The 13,887-nt window shown below is 44.0% G+C and overlaps 2 protein-coding genes across 5 annotated transcripts in view; one reads left to right on the plus strand and one right to left on the minus strand.

The window, feature by feature from the left end:
• LOC147115771 (uncharacterized) overlaps positions 1-12,342 on the minus strand; it is a 13,251-nt gene extending 909 nt beyond the window's left edge. Inside the window, exons 1-3 of one of the 3 annotated variants that reach the window (XM_085990308.1) lie at positions 12,118-12,342; positions 1,567-1,756; positions 1-867 (exon numbers count right to left, since the gene is read on the minus strand). The exon at positions 1-867 is cut by the window's left edge and continues 909 nt beyond it. In XM_085990308.1, coding sequence (XP_085846434.1) covers positions 1-867; positions 1,567-1,756; positions 12,118-12,188 — 1,128 coding nt within the window. In that variant the 5' untranslated portion in view covers positions 12,189-12,342. The other 2 variants (XM_085990309.1, XM_085990310.1) reach the window with 2 other exon arrangements.
• Positions 12,343-12,573: 231 nt separating this feature from the next.
• LOC147115772 (neutral cholesterol ester hydrolase 1-like) overlaps positions 12,574-13,887 on the plus strand; it is a 46,124-nt gene continuing 44,810 nt past the window's right edge. The window contains exon 1 of one of the 2 annotated variants that reach the window (XM_085990312.1): positions 12,574-13,170. In XM_085990312.1, coding sequence (XP_085846438.1) covers positions 12,978-13,170 — 193 coding nt within the window. In that variant the 5' untranslated portion in view covers positions 12,574-12,977. The remainder of the gene's footprint in view (positions 13,171-13,887) is intronic. The other variant, XM_085990311.1, reaches the window with a different exon arrangement.

Consider the following 13,887-nt stretch of genomic DNA (forward strand, 5'->3'; position numbering starts at 1 on the left):
CAATTTTTGTTGGAGTACTCTGAATTTCTGCCTATGTTCTTCATTCTTCTTTCTTTCCCATGCAAGCTTCTTTTCTAGAGTTTTCCTGATGGTATCTGGGCATGGACTCATAAAGTAACTGTGATCCTGGGGAAATGTCATTCCTGACAAATCTTGATCATCGTGAAAAGAAAGCACCGTCTCAGAGGAACACTGCAGTTCTTCAGAAGCCAGGACTGGCGTGGATAGGTGGGTCTCTGTTTCTGGGATAAGCACTTCTGTAGATATCCAAGTTGTTCCTTCTGATATTGTTACTCTCTCAGATGTTAGATCTGCAGATGTTGTAAATAAACATGGCAAAACACTAGCGGACATTGCAGATACATCCATTGAACCCACGAGCGCAGTGGCTGCATCCGATAGTACTTCAGGACTCGATAATATATTGGCTGTCCAATGGAGGGCATCTGAACACAGAGTTACAGCTGAATCTTGAGATTGTTCCTCTGAATTAGCTGTTACTAATCCACTTGAAACGGATTCTATCTGTGCATCTGTTGCGCATGTTTGAGTTTCTGCACTGCAGTTAAAGACTGTGAGGACTTCTGAAGACTCAGCTTCAGCTTTTATAGGAACTGCCAATACTTGAGAGAATTCTGCTAAATTCAGGACTGCTGCTGCTGCTAGTTCAGCTAGCCTCCCTGTATTAAGAGTCTCTGTAGTTAATGTAGACTGCACATCTGTGATTTTAATTGACTCAGTTGGCTGACTTAATGCTTCATCAACCGAACCAGCTTGCGATGGCAAAAGCAACAGCTGTACCTCCGAAGTTACCTTCTGGTGTCCACCATAAGCCTTTGCCTTATGTGACCTTCTGGAGCCTGTAGTCTGCAAATTAGTTAAAATTAATATTTGCAATTCTGTTGCTTCTAAAAAAAAACCTCATTTTGCACTGCATCATACCACTTTCAAGATAACTAGAACTCAATGTATCCAGTGGTACAAGAAACTACAGGGGCCATTCAAAATGGTCATTTTTAGAAGAGTACAAACCAACCTAACCCACCAATTCAAACTCAAACCCCAAGTCAAAACCTGTACTCTTTAAAATTCCTGTAATGCTTTCTTTAAAAGTACCAACTTCCTTAGTCATATTCTTGACTTCTACAGCCAGTAAAAGTGTACCAACCCACAAAAGATATTGGCTGCAATTCTTCTCTGAGATGCCAGCAATTAATAATAGTGCACCAGTTTATAGTACACCATAGGGATTCTGTTTTTGAGGACACCTTCTCAGCAGTTCTTCCAACACACTGCAAGACTGGTAGCTATTTAATTCAGTTAATTACATCTTAAATTGTTAAGTTATCTAATGCAATCAAGATGCCGATTATTTGGTATGTAATGGGAAGGGCTAAGAAGTCTTTATAAAAGGTGTACACGATTACCCCCTCCATCAGACGACATACTTGTTAAAACTTTACTTGTGATCACTTAAGACATAAATAAATGTTAAGAGTTTTAATCAAGTTACGAAAAATAATTTATTAAAATAAATGACAAACACAATAATGGTTGAAACTGTACCTTATTTTTAGGAGGTGGAAATATGGTTGGAACAGAAGAAAATGTTAAATGCCTTCTTTCATTCCGTTCCTCAAAACAATCTTTTGTGAAATGATCACTACAGAGAGTTGCTCTCGATGATGGCATCCAGTTTTCCCGTGCTACAGCTTTCAGCCATTTTGTCATGAGGTCAGGTCTTGAAATAGGAAATCTATGTCGACAGAACCCAAAATAAAACAGAAATAGGGATTCAACACAACTGCAAGCATTCTAAATAGTATTTTCAGGTTTTTATATTTATTTAATTTGAGATGCTGTACCTATCAGCCAACGCATCTGTTCTGCAACTCGGTGCATAATTGCCCATCAGCAACTTCCCCATTCTGCTAAGGTGTCTTAAACTCACTTGAATATTAAATGAGTTTGGTCACTTCCATTCTCTTAATAGAACGGTGGGGTATAAGCAGTGATGCCAACTCTCGCGAATTAATCACGGGACACATAATTTTTAATTAAAATTTAACTCAACATGCGATCTCGTGATTCAACAGTGAAATCTCGTGGGTTTTTTTTTTAAACCTTGGGGAATAATGCAATGATGGTCGGCAGGAGTTCCAACAACATGGCAGTACTCTGATTGGTAAGTGCACAGCAGCGCCGCTCAGCATTGGCCAGAGATTGGAACGTTTCCAGGATTGGAACGAAACCTTCAGTAGCAGGTGTTCCATTCCTGCGCAGTGTGCACCGCGACACGTGGCTTGCGTTGCTGGGGACCAGGCAGAATGAAGGCGAGCAGATCGCCCGCCGCGCACTCTCTCTCACAGCTCTCCACCACCCGCCGAGCTCTCTTGCAGCTTCCACCCCCCCGCGCTCTTTCTCTCGTGGCTCCCCACCCCGCTCTCCATCGCGGCTCCCCCCCCACCCCCGCTCTCCATCGCGGCTCCCCCCCCCCCCCGGCGCTCTCCATCGCGGCTCCCCCCCCCCTCCCCGCGCTCTCCATCGCGGCTCCCCCCCCACCCCCGCGCTCTCCATCGCGGCTTCCCACCCGCCCCGCGCTCTCCATCGCGGCTTCCCACCCGCCCCGCGCTCTCCATCGCGGCTTCCCACCCGCCCCGCGCTCTCCATCGCGGCTTCCCACCCGCCCCGCGCTCTCCATCGCGGCTTCCCACCCGCCCCGCGCTCTCCATCGCGGCTTCCCCCCCGCCCCGCGCTCTCCATCGTGGCTTCCCCCCCGCCCCGCGCGCTCTCTCACGGCTTCTCCCACCACCCCCCCAGAGCGCTCTCTCACTGCCCGAGCTGCCACAGGTGGAGTGGGGTGCCGGGTTTCTCTGCTCCACAAACTCTTCCCTTTTTGTTTCGAGCCACGCTTTTGGACAGCAGAGCAAAAGTTTCTCTGGTGATGGCATCACATTCATTAAAAATGTTAAAAGGGTAACTTTCTTTCCATTGTGCAGTGCGGACTCAAACCAGTAATGCTTTATATTTTGCTGGATTATTTCATATAGCTAATGTTGAATTTGTTCCTGAGTATCGAAGAAAGGACTCCCCTGAATTCCTCTCCATGGCAGATAAAGTTCAGCAAGTGGCAAGAAACCTCTATAACACTATGTGATGGATGATATGATAAAATATGGAAAATATTCCATGATGACCCAACTACATAATCCAAGAACGAGCAGCTCCAGTTGGGTTACGTCAGTGTTGTATTATCGTGAAATATTTCTACATGTGACAAAAAATATTGTGAAACTGGAGCTCAATATTCCTCAGTAAGCTCCCCACTGGAGTGGCCCTAATTTACAGAACAAATGGGAAGCTGTTCAACCTCTATCGCCTCCAGTCCAGGTCCAAGGTCATCCCATCCTCTGTCGTCGAATTACAGTATGCAGACGATGCTTGCGTCTGCACTCACTCGGAGGTTGAACTCCAAACCATCGTCAACACCTTCACCGAAGCGTTCGAGAGCATGGGCCTTACACTAAACATCCATAAGACAGAGGTCCTCTACCAACCTGCCCCCGCCACACAATACTGCCCCTCAATTATCAAAATCCACGACAAGGCCTTGGACAACGTGGGCCACTTTCCATACCTCAGGAGCCTACTGTCAACAAGGGCAGACGTCGACGACGAAGTCCAACACCGTCTTCAGTGTGCCAGTGCAGCCTTCGGTCGCCTGAGGAAGAGAGTGTTTGAAGACCAGGACCTCAAACCCGGCACTAAGCTCATGGTCTACAGGGCAGCAGTGATACCCGCCCTGCTGTATGCCTCAGAGACATGGTCCATGTACAGCAGGCACCTCAAAGCATTGGAGAGGTACCACCAACGCTGCCTCCGCAAGATCCTGCAAATCCATTGGCAGGATAGGCGCACCAACGTAAGTGTTCCCGCTCAGGCCAACATCGAAGCTTTGACCACACTCGATCAGCTCCGATGGACAGGTCACATTGTCCGCATGCCCGATAAGAGACTCCCAAAACAAGCGCTCTACTCAGAGCTCCGGCACGGAAAGAGAGCCCCAGGTGGGCAGAGGAAATGCTTCAAGGACACCCTCAAAGCCTCCTTGAAAAAGTTACATCCCCACCGACACCTGGGAATCCCTGGCCCAAGACCGCACAAAGTGGAGGAGAAGCATCCGGGAAGGCCCCGAACACCTCGAGTCTCTTTGCCGGGAGCAAGCGGAAGCCAAGCGCAGGCAGCGCATGGAGTGCACGTCAACCCAAGCACCCCACCCACCCGCCCCTTCAACCACCGTCTGCCCCACCTGTGACAGAGACTGTAGGTCCCGCATTGGACTCGTCAGTCACCTGCGAACTCATTTTTAATGTGGAGGCAAGTCATCCTCGGTTCCGAGGGACTGCTGAAGAGGAGGAGAAGGGATTCAGTGGGTATTATTCAGTGGTACATTGGACTATTTAATGGCATAAACCATATTCCAAAATAATTGTACAGATGGTTCATTCATAAACTGCAGAAATGTATGTGATGCTGACTATATTTTAGGGAAAGTTATATTTTTGTATTTCAGTTCCATAGAAGTTAAAGGTTGAATGCGAGTAGATGGGTGAAAGTAGAGAGATAGTAAAATAATGTTTAAAATATGGTCTAATGATATCCTGAGGAAAAACCTGGATGACTAAGCAAGCTGGATGGATTGGATGCCTTCTTTTGTTTCTAATTACGTAGGAAAGCTGGTTTTCAGGTAATAAATGAACCCATTTGCCATTTTATGCACTGGAAATAGTATGGGATATCACAAGACACTCCTGTTCATTCCAACTGATTAAAAACACCACACTGACAAACTGTGCACAGAAGCAAGAGCAAGACAATAGATTCGATATACTTAACTTAGTACAATTCGTTCCAAAACAATAAAAGTTCCTCTTTAGCAACTTTACATGAGATTAAATGCACCTATGTATTTAATTTTTAACTTACCAGTTCTGAAGCCAAGTACATGGCAAGACAGCATGCAAGATGTACCAGTTGGAGTTAGATATCTGGAAGCTGAATTTCCATGGGGGTTCTCCCGCATGTCTGCCATAATTTTGGTGGAAGAGTTGTGGACCCCAGAGTCCCTCATTAAACCCCAAACCCACATAGTGGCATGGGAAACTGGAGAACATCCTTCATCAGCCTGTTTCTACCTCACTTTTTCCTTTGATGTCCAGACAGTCATAATAAAAGAGGATCTCATTACAGTATTAATCAAAGTGGGAATTGGTTTCATAAGAACATAAGAAATAGGAGCAGGAGTAGGCCAATCGGCCCCTCGAGCCTGCTCCACCATTCAATAAGATCATGGCTGATCTGATCCTAACTTCAAATCTACTATCACTCTCCATCCCACCCGAACCCATGTGATCTCCCGGGAGGGGCGAAAAACCAGATTAAAAAAAACCAATGGCCAATTTGGGAGAAAAAATCTGGGAAATTCCTCTCCGACCCATCTAGGCGATCGAAACTCGTCCAGGAGATCACTCTAACCCTATATTTTCTACAGTACTTACCTTCTGTAAAAGGCGATCTCTACCCCAGCCAGGAACAGGAATAGAACCATCTCCTGAAATCTAACACAGAATTAGAACACAAGTAGGAGCAGAACCAGGTTACACGGCCCCTGGCCCGCTCCGCTACCCACAGGGCCATGACCATTCCGAACCGAGACTCATGTCCAATTTCCTGCCCGCTCCCCGTAACCCTCAATTCCCTTTACTTCTAGGAAACTATCTATTTCTGTTTTAAATTTATTTAATGATGTAGCTTCCACAGCCCTCTGGGGCAGCAAATTCCACAAACCTACTACCCTCTGAGTGAAGAAGTTTCTCATCTCATCTCAGTTTTGAAAGAGCAGCCCCTTATTCTAAGATTATGCCCCCTAGTTCTAGTTTCACCCATCATTGGGAACATCCTCACCGCATCCACCCGATCAAGCCTCTTCACAATCTTATATGTTTCAATAAGATCGCCTCTCATTCTTCTGAACTCCAATGAGTAGAGTCCCAATCTACTCAACCTCTCCTCATATGTCCACCCCCTCATCCCCGGGATTAACCGAGTGAACCTTCTTTGTACTGACTCGAGAGCAAGTATGTCTTTTCTTAAGTATGGACACCAAAACTGTATGCAGTATTCCAGGTGCGGTCTCACCAATACCTTGTACAACTGCAGCAATACCTCCCTGTTTTTATATTCTATCCCCCTAGCAATAAAAGCCAACATTCCATTGGCCTTCTTGATCACTTGCTGCACCTGCATACTAACTTTTTGAGTTTCGTGCACCAGGACCCCCAGATCCCTTTGTCCTACAGTACTTTCCAGTTTCTTGCCATTAAGATAATAACTTGCTCTATGATTTTTCCTGCCAAAGCGCATAACCTCACACTTTCCAGTATTGTATTCCATCTGCCAAATCTCTGCCCACTTACTTAGCCTGTCTATGTCCCTTTGCAGGTTTTTTATGTCCTCCTCACTCACTACTTTCCCTCCCATCTTTGTATCATCTGCAAACTTTGATATGTTACACTCGGTCCCCTCCTCCAAATCGTTAATATAGATTGTAAAGAGTTGGGGACCCAGCACCGACCCCTGCAGAACACCACTAGTTACTAATTGCCAGTCTGAGAATGAACCATTTATCCCAACTCTCTGCTTTCTGTTAGATAGCCAATCCTCCACCCATGCCAGAATATTACCCCCAATCCCATGATTTTTTATCTTGAGCAATAATCTTGTGTGGCACCGTGTCAAATACCTTTTGGAAGTCTAAATACACTACGTCCACTGGTTCCCCTTTATCCACCCTGTATGTTACTTCCTCAAAAGAACTCAAGCAAATGCGTCAAACATGACTTCCCCTTCATAAAACCATGCTGAGTTTGTCCTATTAAATTATGTTTATCCAAATGTCCCGTTACTGTCTCCTTAGTAATGGACTCTAAAATTTTACCAACCACAGATGTTAGGCTAACAGGTCTATAGTTTCCAGCCTTCTGCCTACTACCCTTTTTAAATAAGGGTGTTACATTAGCAGTTTTCCAATCTGCTGGGACCTTTGCTGAGTCCAGGGAGTTTTGGAAAATTACCAATGCATCCACAATCCCTACCGCCACTTCCCTCAAGACCCTAGGATGTAAGCCATCAGGTCCAGGGGATTTATCCGCCTTGAGTCCCATTATTTTACCAAGTACCACTTCCTTAGTGATTTTAATCGTATTTAGCTGCTCCCCCCTAGAGCCCCCTGTTTATCCAGTGTTGGGATATTCTTAGTGTCTTCTACTGTAAAGACTGATACAAAATATTTGTTCAGCATTTTTGCCATCTCCATGTTTCCCAACATTAATTTCCCAGTCTCATCCTCTAAGGGACCAACATTTACTTTAGCCACCCTTTTTCTTTTTATATAACTATAGAAACTTTTGCTATCTGTTTTTATATTTTTTGCTAATTTACTTTCATAATCTATCTTCCCTTTCTTAATCAATCTTTGAGTTATTTTTTGCTGTCTTTTAAAGACTTCCCAATCTTCTATCCTCCCACTAGATTTGGCTACCTTATATGCCCCTGTTTTTAGTCGGATACTATCCTTAATTACTTTTCTTTTACACCCTTTTTTCCCTCAGTGGAATATATATTTTTTGGAAGTTGTAAAATAACTCCTTAAATGTACACCACTGATCATGTACCGTCTTACCCTTGAATCTATTTTCCCAGTCCACTCTACTCAATTCCGCTCTCATACCTTCATAGTCTCCTTTATTCAAGCTCAGCACGCTTGTTTGAGATCCAACCTTCTCACCCTCTAATTGAATATGGAATTCAACCATGTTATGGTCACTCATTCCAAGGGGATCCTTTACTAGGACATTTTTAATTAATCCTGTCTCGTTACACAGGACCAAATCTAAGGTTGCTTGCCCCCTGGTCGGTTTAGTTACATACTGCTCAAGAAACCCATCCCTAATACACTCAATGAACTCATCCTCAAGGCTGCCCTGCCCAATTTGATTTGTCCAGTTAATATGATAGTTAAAATCCCCCATAATTATAGCTGTTCCCTTATTACAAGCCTCAACTATTTCCTGATTAATACTCCGTCCAACAGAGTTGCTACTGTTCAGAGGCCTATAGACTACGTCCACTAGTGTTTTTTTCCCCTTATTATTCCTTATCTCCACCCAAACTGTTTCACTATCCTGCTCCTTTGACCCAATATCATTTCTCTGTATTATAGTGATTCCTTCCTTTATTAACATTGCCACCCCACCTCCCCTTCCTTCCTGCCTGTCCTTCCTGATTGCTAAATAACCTGGTATGTTTAATTCCCAGTCATGGTCACCCTGCAGCCATGTTTCTGTAATGGCCAGAAGAAGTTTCATTTTGAATTACTTCTTGTGAAGAGACCCATCAAGTCAGTTCACCCCCCCCCCCAAAAAAAAGACTGCCTCGCAAGCATCCTGATACAATTTTCATACCACTAGAACTAAACAAAAATGGTATCTGCATACTTGACAAGATTGCGTCTTACCAGCCTTCCCTAATGCTGGGAAACAAAGCCAATAGAAAATCTCTCCCAGAATAAGCAGGCATGACAGACCAAAAGGCCTCTTTCTGTGCTGTAAGATTCTATCATTCTAATGCAGTCACAGAAATTGTAGCAATACTGATGCAGCTAAAATTCCAAAACAAAAAATATATATACTACAGATCTTCTGTGGGGTTGCCCATGGCAAGTTGGAGGATTTACTGCTTTATAACAATATAGGGGTGTTTATGCCCTGTAGGGGAAACACCAGGCCCACTGATTTACAGGAACTGAATAGATAAAATTCTATTTATATTAGTTGGTGTCCTGGAACAACTACTTGTGCTTTGGGGATTGAACTTCATGATTAGCTATTATTGTGAAAACCCTAAAAGAGCAGCATTTAATATTCCTGCACCTGTGCATTTAATTTTTATCTTTCAAGTTTTGAAGCACGCAAGATGTACCCGTTGGAGGTAGATATCGGGAAGTTGAATTTCCGGTGGGAAAGCTGCGGAAACATTGGGAAAAACAGCGTTTATATTGTTTTTCTGGGGTTTCCGTGGCTCTTCGGCTGAAGCTACGGTGGATGAGCAGGAGAATGTAGGGAAAATGCCCTGTAAATTGCCTAAAATATATCCTCAAAATAGAGTTTCAGCTTAAAGTTGTTCACAACATGGAGTCAGTAGATGAACAGAACGCTGGAAAATGAATTAAGGGGTTATGGTAGCATAGCGGTTGTTACTGGACTAATAATCCAGACGCCTGGACTAATAATCCGGAGACAAGAGTTCAAATCCTACCACGGAATCTGGGGAACTTAAATTCAGTTAATTAAATAAATCAGGAATAAAAAGCTAGTATTAGTAACGGTGACCATGAAACTACCGGACTGTTGTTGTGATTCCAGATCTACAGCAATGTGGTTGACTCTTAACTGCCCTTCAAAATGGCCTAACAAGCTACTCAGTTGTATCAAAACCTCTACAAAAAACAGTAATAATAAAACCGGATGGACCACCAGACATCGATGTAGGCACCAGATTCGGATATGACAAAGGCCCTACAAAGTCCTCCACTCTGAGGACTTGTGCCAAAATTGGGAGAGCTGTCCCACAGATTAGTCATACTCACAGAATCATACCTTTCAGCCAACATCCTAGACTCCTCCATCACCATCATATGTTCTGTCCCACCAGAGGTGGCGGCACAGTGATGTACAGTCGGGAGGGGCCCTGGGAGTCCTCAACATTGACTCCGGACCCCATGAAGTTTCATGCCACCATGGGCAAGGAAACTTCCAGCTGATTACCACCTACCTCAGCTGATGAATCAGTACATGTTGAATGTCATTTAGAAGCAGCACTGAAGGGCACAGAATGTAGTCTGGGTGGGGGACTTCAGGGCTCGGTCAGTACCGAGCCGCTCTTCGTGATGGACATTGAAGAACATAACTTCCAAACTGGGCCTGCGGCAACAACGAGGGAAAAACCTACATGACCTCGTTCTCACCAGTCAACCTGTCGCAGATACATCTGTGGAAACTCTTTGTTAAAGAAAAGACCAAGAGGTTAGAGGAGAAGAAGTATAGTCTCACATGCCTAGCTATCTACGCCTCATTAACTTGAGATCCTCCAGAATCCTTACATGGCTGTTATGATTATAAAATGCTTTTGCCATATGTGCAATGTTCCCTCTAATTTGTTTTAATTTGTTTTGGGGGGGGGGGGGGGGTGCGCGTCCCCTTTAACAGCCTGCGTAGCCCGAATTTCCGCACTTGCGTTTTTTCCATTTAAAAGCTGGCAAGCCGGTTGCGAAGGACCTCCAGACCACTGCGCGGCCATACAGCTCAAAAGGGGACATTGCATATGTCACCCAGATTGATCAATTGAATGGAAAGGAGTTTTTCTTTAAAATTAAGTTTGCTTGTACTTTGCTTAGCACACCCTTCAGCAGATTCTCTGTTTAGTTAGATGATTCTCCTCTGTCTTCTTTTGTAGTAATCTTTACCTAGCAGTTGCAGAATGGTACCTTTACAACTACAAAGTATATTCAGAACAGAGTTAAGAGGTTATACAAGTCAGGTTGCACAACTACACTAGCAAGTTATAGGTAGAGATAATTGTGTCACTTTATTATATAAGTTATGAGATCAAGGAAGGAGTGTTAAGGCAGCTAGTTCAGATATAGTTACCAGTGTGCAAGGTGGATTCAGTTGGAGCAGAGGATCCAAGTAGAACAGATAATCCCAATACCGAAGGGACTCATCAAATTGGTGTTCCTGGAAATAATGTCACCGTCCCAGGGGAGGAAAATGATCAGCTCAACCATGCCATTCAGAACGACAAGGGCGTAGAATCTCTAGAAACAATACTGACCACCAGCACAGACTCTAATCTATTCAACAGAATGGCTATAGAATTCCCTGGTGCCTGAAACACTCGTGCTATGTAACTGGCACCACTCAAGTTATTTTCCCCATAAGCCACCAGTCCCAAACATAATCATTGTCCTGGGCCAGAAATCTGAAAATAATTTTCCACATTCCTATTGTTACCTAGAGTACATACCTATTAAACATACATTGTCAGCTCTCAATATATTTGTTATTTAACAACGCAGTTTCTAATCGCAACATGTTTGTTTGCAACTAACCCATTTCTAATTTTCAAATGATTGTTATGTAACTACCCCATTTCTGATATGAGAAAGCCACTCATTTAAAACTTGATATTCAATGAAGAGCTTACTTGCTGTCATATATCTTCACACCTTTCCCTGCAACATGCTTGACATTCTGATTGAATTTGGCAAGGTCAGTAGCAATGCAAGACAATGGTTCATGGACAATACCATAAACTCTACTGGCCAAGAACAAAAACATTACTGATACATTTCTTATTTTAGTGTGGGAAGGCCATTCCATGCCATTTTCTGAAATCTTTTTAAAAATAATTTTTTGGGTGTGACCTAGTTAAGAAACTACTTATGAAGCCGTACTGGCAATAAAAACTAACGGACAATGATTCAAGCCATGATGGCCAAACAGATGCAGACAGGCTGTACCAGCAGTCTACTGAAGAAGGGAGTGTAGGTTTGTGGCAGGATAATGGAATAAAACATTGAAAAAAATCAAAGGAAGCGCCTTCCCAAAGCCAGATTTCCGACCCCATAGTAAAGTGCGTTGGTAAACTTGTTTTAAACAGCAAGAAATGCTATTAAACAGAATCGCAAATAACGAATGCAAAATATCCAATGAGGTGCATTAACACGCACAGCTGCAGCACATGAATTGCAGCGATCGCTTTGGAGAGGGCCTGTTATACATGAACTGACGAACTTTGCTGTTCCCCGAGGTAAACGATTAAAATCGCCATCACCGTGACTTACCTACCCACCCACCTGTACTGAAGAAAACGACGGCGGCGGCGGGGGAGGTGGTTGCAAATTTACACGCACGAGAATTAAAGTCGCAATTTTGAAAAGAAAAGGCCGAGCGGAAAAGTGAAGCTCAAGAGCATCAATGAGGTGGCCTGGCAGGGTACCTGTGGAAAGTTATGCCGCTGCCTTTCATGAAGCGGTTCTTGCAGTCCAGGGCGCTGCACGAAACTGGCATATTGCCGGCGGCGGCCGCGAGCGCTCACCCGCTCTCTGCCCGCAAGAAAGATGGCGGCCCGCTGGCGGCAACGTCACTTGGAAGGCGGCACCTGGATTCGAACTCTGAAGAAAGAATACAAAACATTCGCATTCCAGCCACTGCGCCAGGGCCAATGTTCAATCACAAATATCATCGCCTTTATTTACATTATTAAACCAATATCCTTCATTCAGAAAATGCTGGAACAACTCAGCAGGCCAGGCAACATCCGTGGAGAGAAATTAGAGTCAACGTTTCGGGTCAAAACCCTTTGTCAATTTTTGACCCGAAACGTTGACTCTAATTTCTCTCCACGGATGTTGCCTGGCTTGCTGCGTTTTCCCAGCATTTTCTGTTGTTATTTCGGATTTCCAGCATCTGCAGTATTTTGCTATCCTTCATCCACCCTTTCAGGAGGAATCAGTCCTGCCCTTTTGTTTTGCAGCCCCAAACTAGAGGAGTTTCAGTAGGCCTAAAGATTGTGGTATCTCTAATTAACCGGCAATAGCATTGACCCCCCCCCCAATTTCTACTAAACTTAATTTTTTTTTCAGTGCCCGGGTTTTATTTTTGCGCAGTGCACCCCTCGCTTGGCCATTCTCTTCCGGTCACACCCGCCGTCCGTCATTTCTCAAACTGCAACCACCGTCAAAAAAAAAACTACAGCTCCCAGCAGCCCACCCTGCTCGGCCCATAGGGCGACTGATCAATCGGCATCGACCTGATTGGTCCCTGTGCTACCGGCGTTAAGTGCTGGTAGCGGAGGAGATGTGTGACTGGGTTTCTCCGACCGTTTCCATTTTTTGCCCCGAATTCTGCAATAATGCGAGCAGCAGTCCCAGTGATCGTGATCGCCGCCGCTCTGACAGCTTACTATGTGTACATCCCACTACCGAACACGGTGTCCGAGCCCTGGAAACTGATGCTCCTGGATGCAACGTTCAGAGGAGTCCAGGATATGGTATAGTTTTTCATTTTCTTGATGCTGCTTTCCTGACAAGTTGCAGAAGATTTTAAAATTGAAGCTCCGTTTTCAAGATTTTAAAATTGAAGCACCGTTTTCAAGATTGAAGCGAAATCATTTACGTTGACCTTTTGCATGTTGGTAGCTTCAAGGGTATCTCAGACTTGCAAATTACAAAATGGTTCATTCACTTGTCTTTCTCTGCTATTCTTTTATGGTAGCATTATTCGTCCTTTCGCGTATGCCTTTCATGTTACAATTCTCAAGTTAATAAGATATTCCCAAAGAATGTCAGGTAATCAAAAAAAAATCCATGTCGGATCACCCGACAGATAATGACGAAAATGAAACGAGGAGTGGCAGGCGGTGGCTCCTGAACTGCTAAGATATTGGCAGAATTACACATCACGTCAGTCAGTATCTGAAAAGAAAAAACGACCGATTAAAATTTTGGCCGCACCTGCTGTGTATTTCCCATTTTTTCTGTTATTACCTTTTTAAAATATCCAATAATGTAGGAATTTGCACTACTAAAGTACTTTATCTCGTCTCCAGGACGTCCCAAAATACTTGACATCCAATACATTACTTTTGAAATATTGTTATGTAGGCAGAAGGAGTAGTTAATTTGCATATAACAATATTCTACAAACAGCAAATGAGATGAATGACCCAGTGAATCTGTTTTCTGATAATGTTGGCTAAGGGAGAAAT

This window comes from Somniosus microcephalus, chromosome 6 (genome assembly GCF_052327205.1).
Source record: "Somniosus microcephalus isolate GS21.2 chromosome 6, FLI_Smic_1.0, whole genome shotgun sequence".
Lineage (NCBI taxonomy): Eukaryota > Metazoa > Chordata > Chondrichthyes > Squaliformes > Somniosidae > Somniosus > Somniosus microcephalus.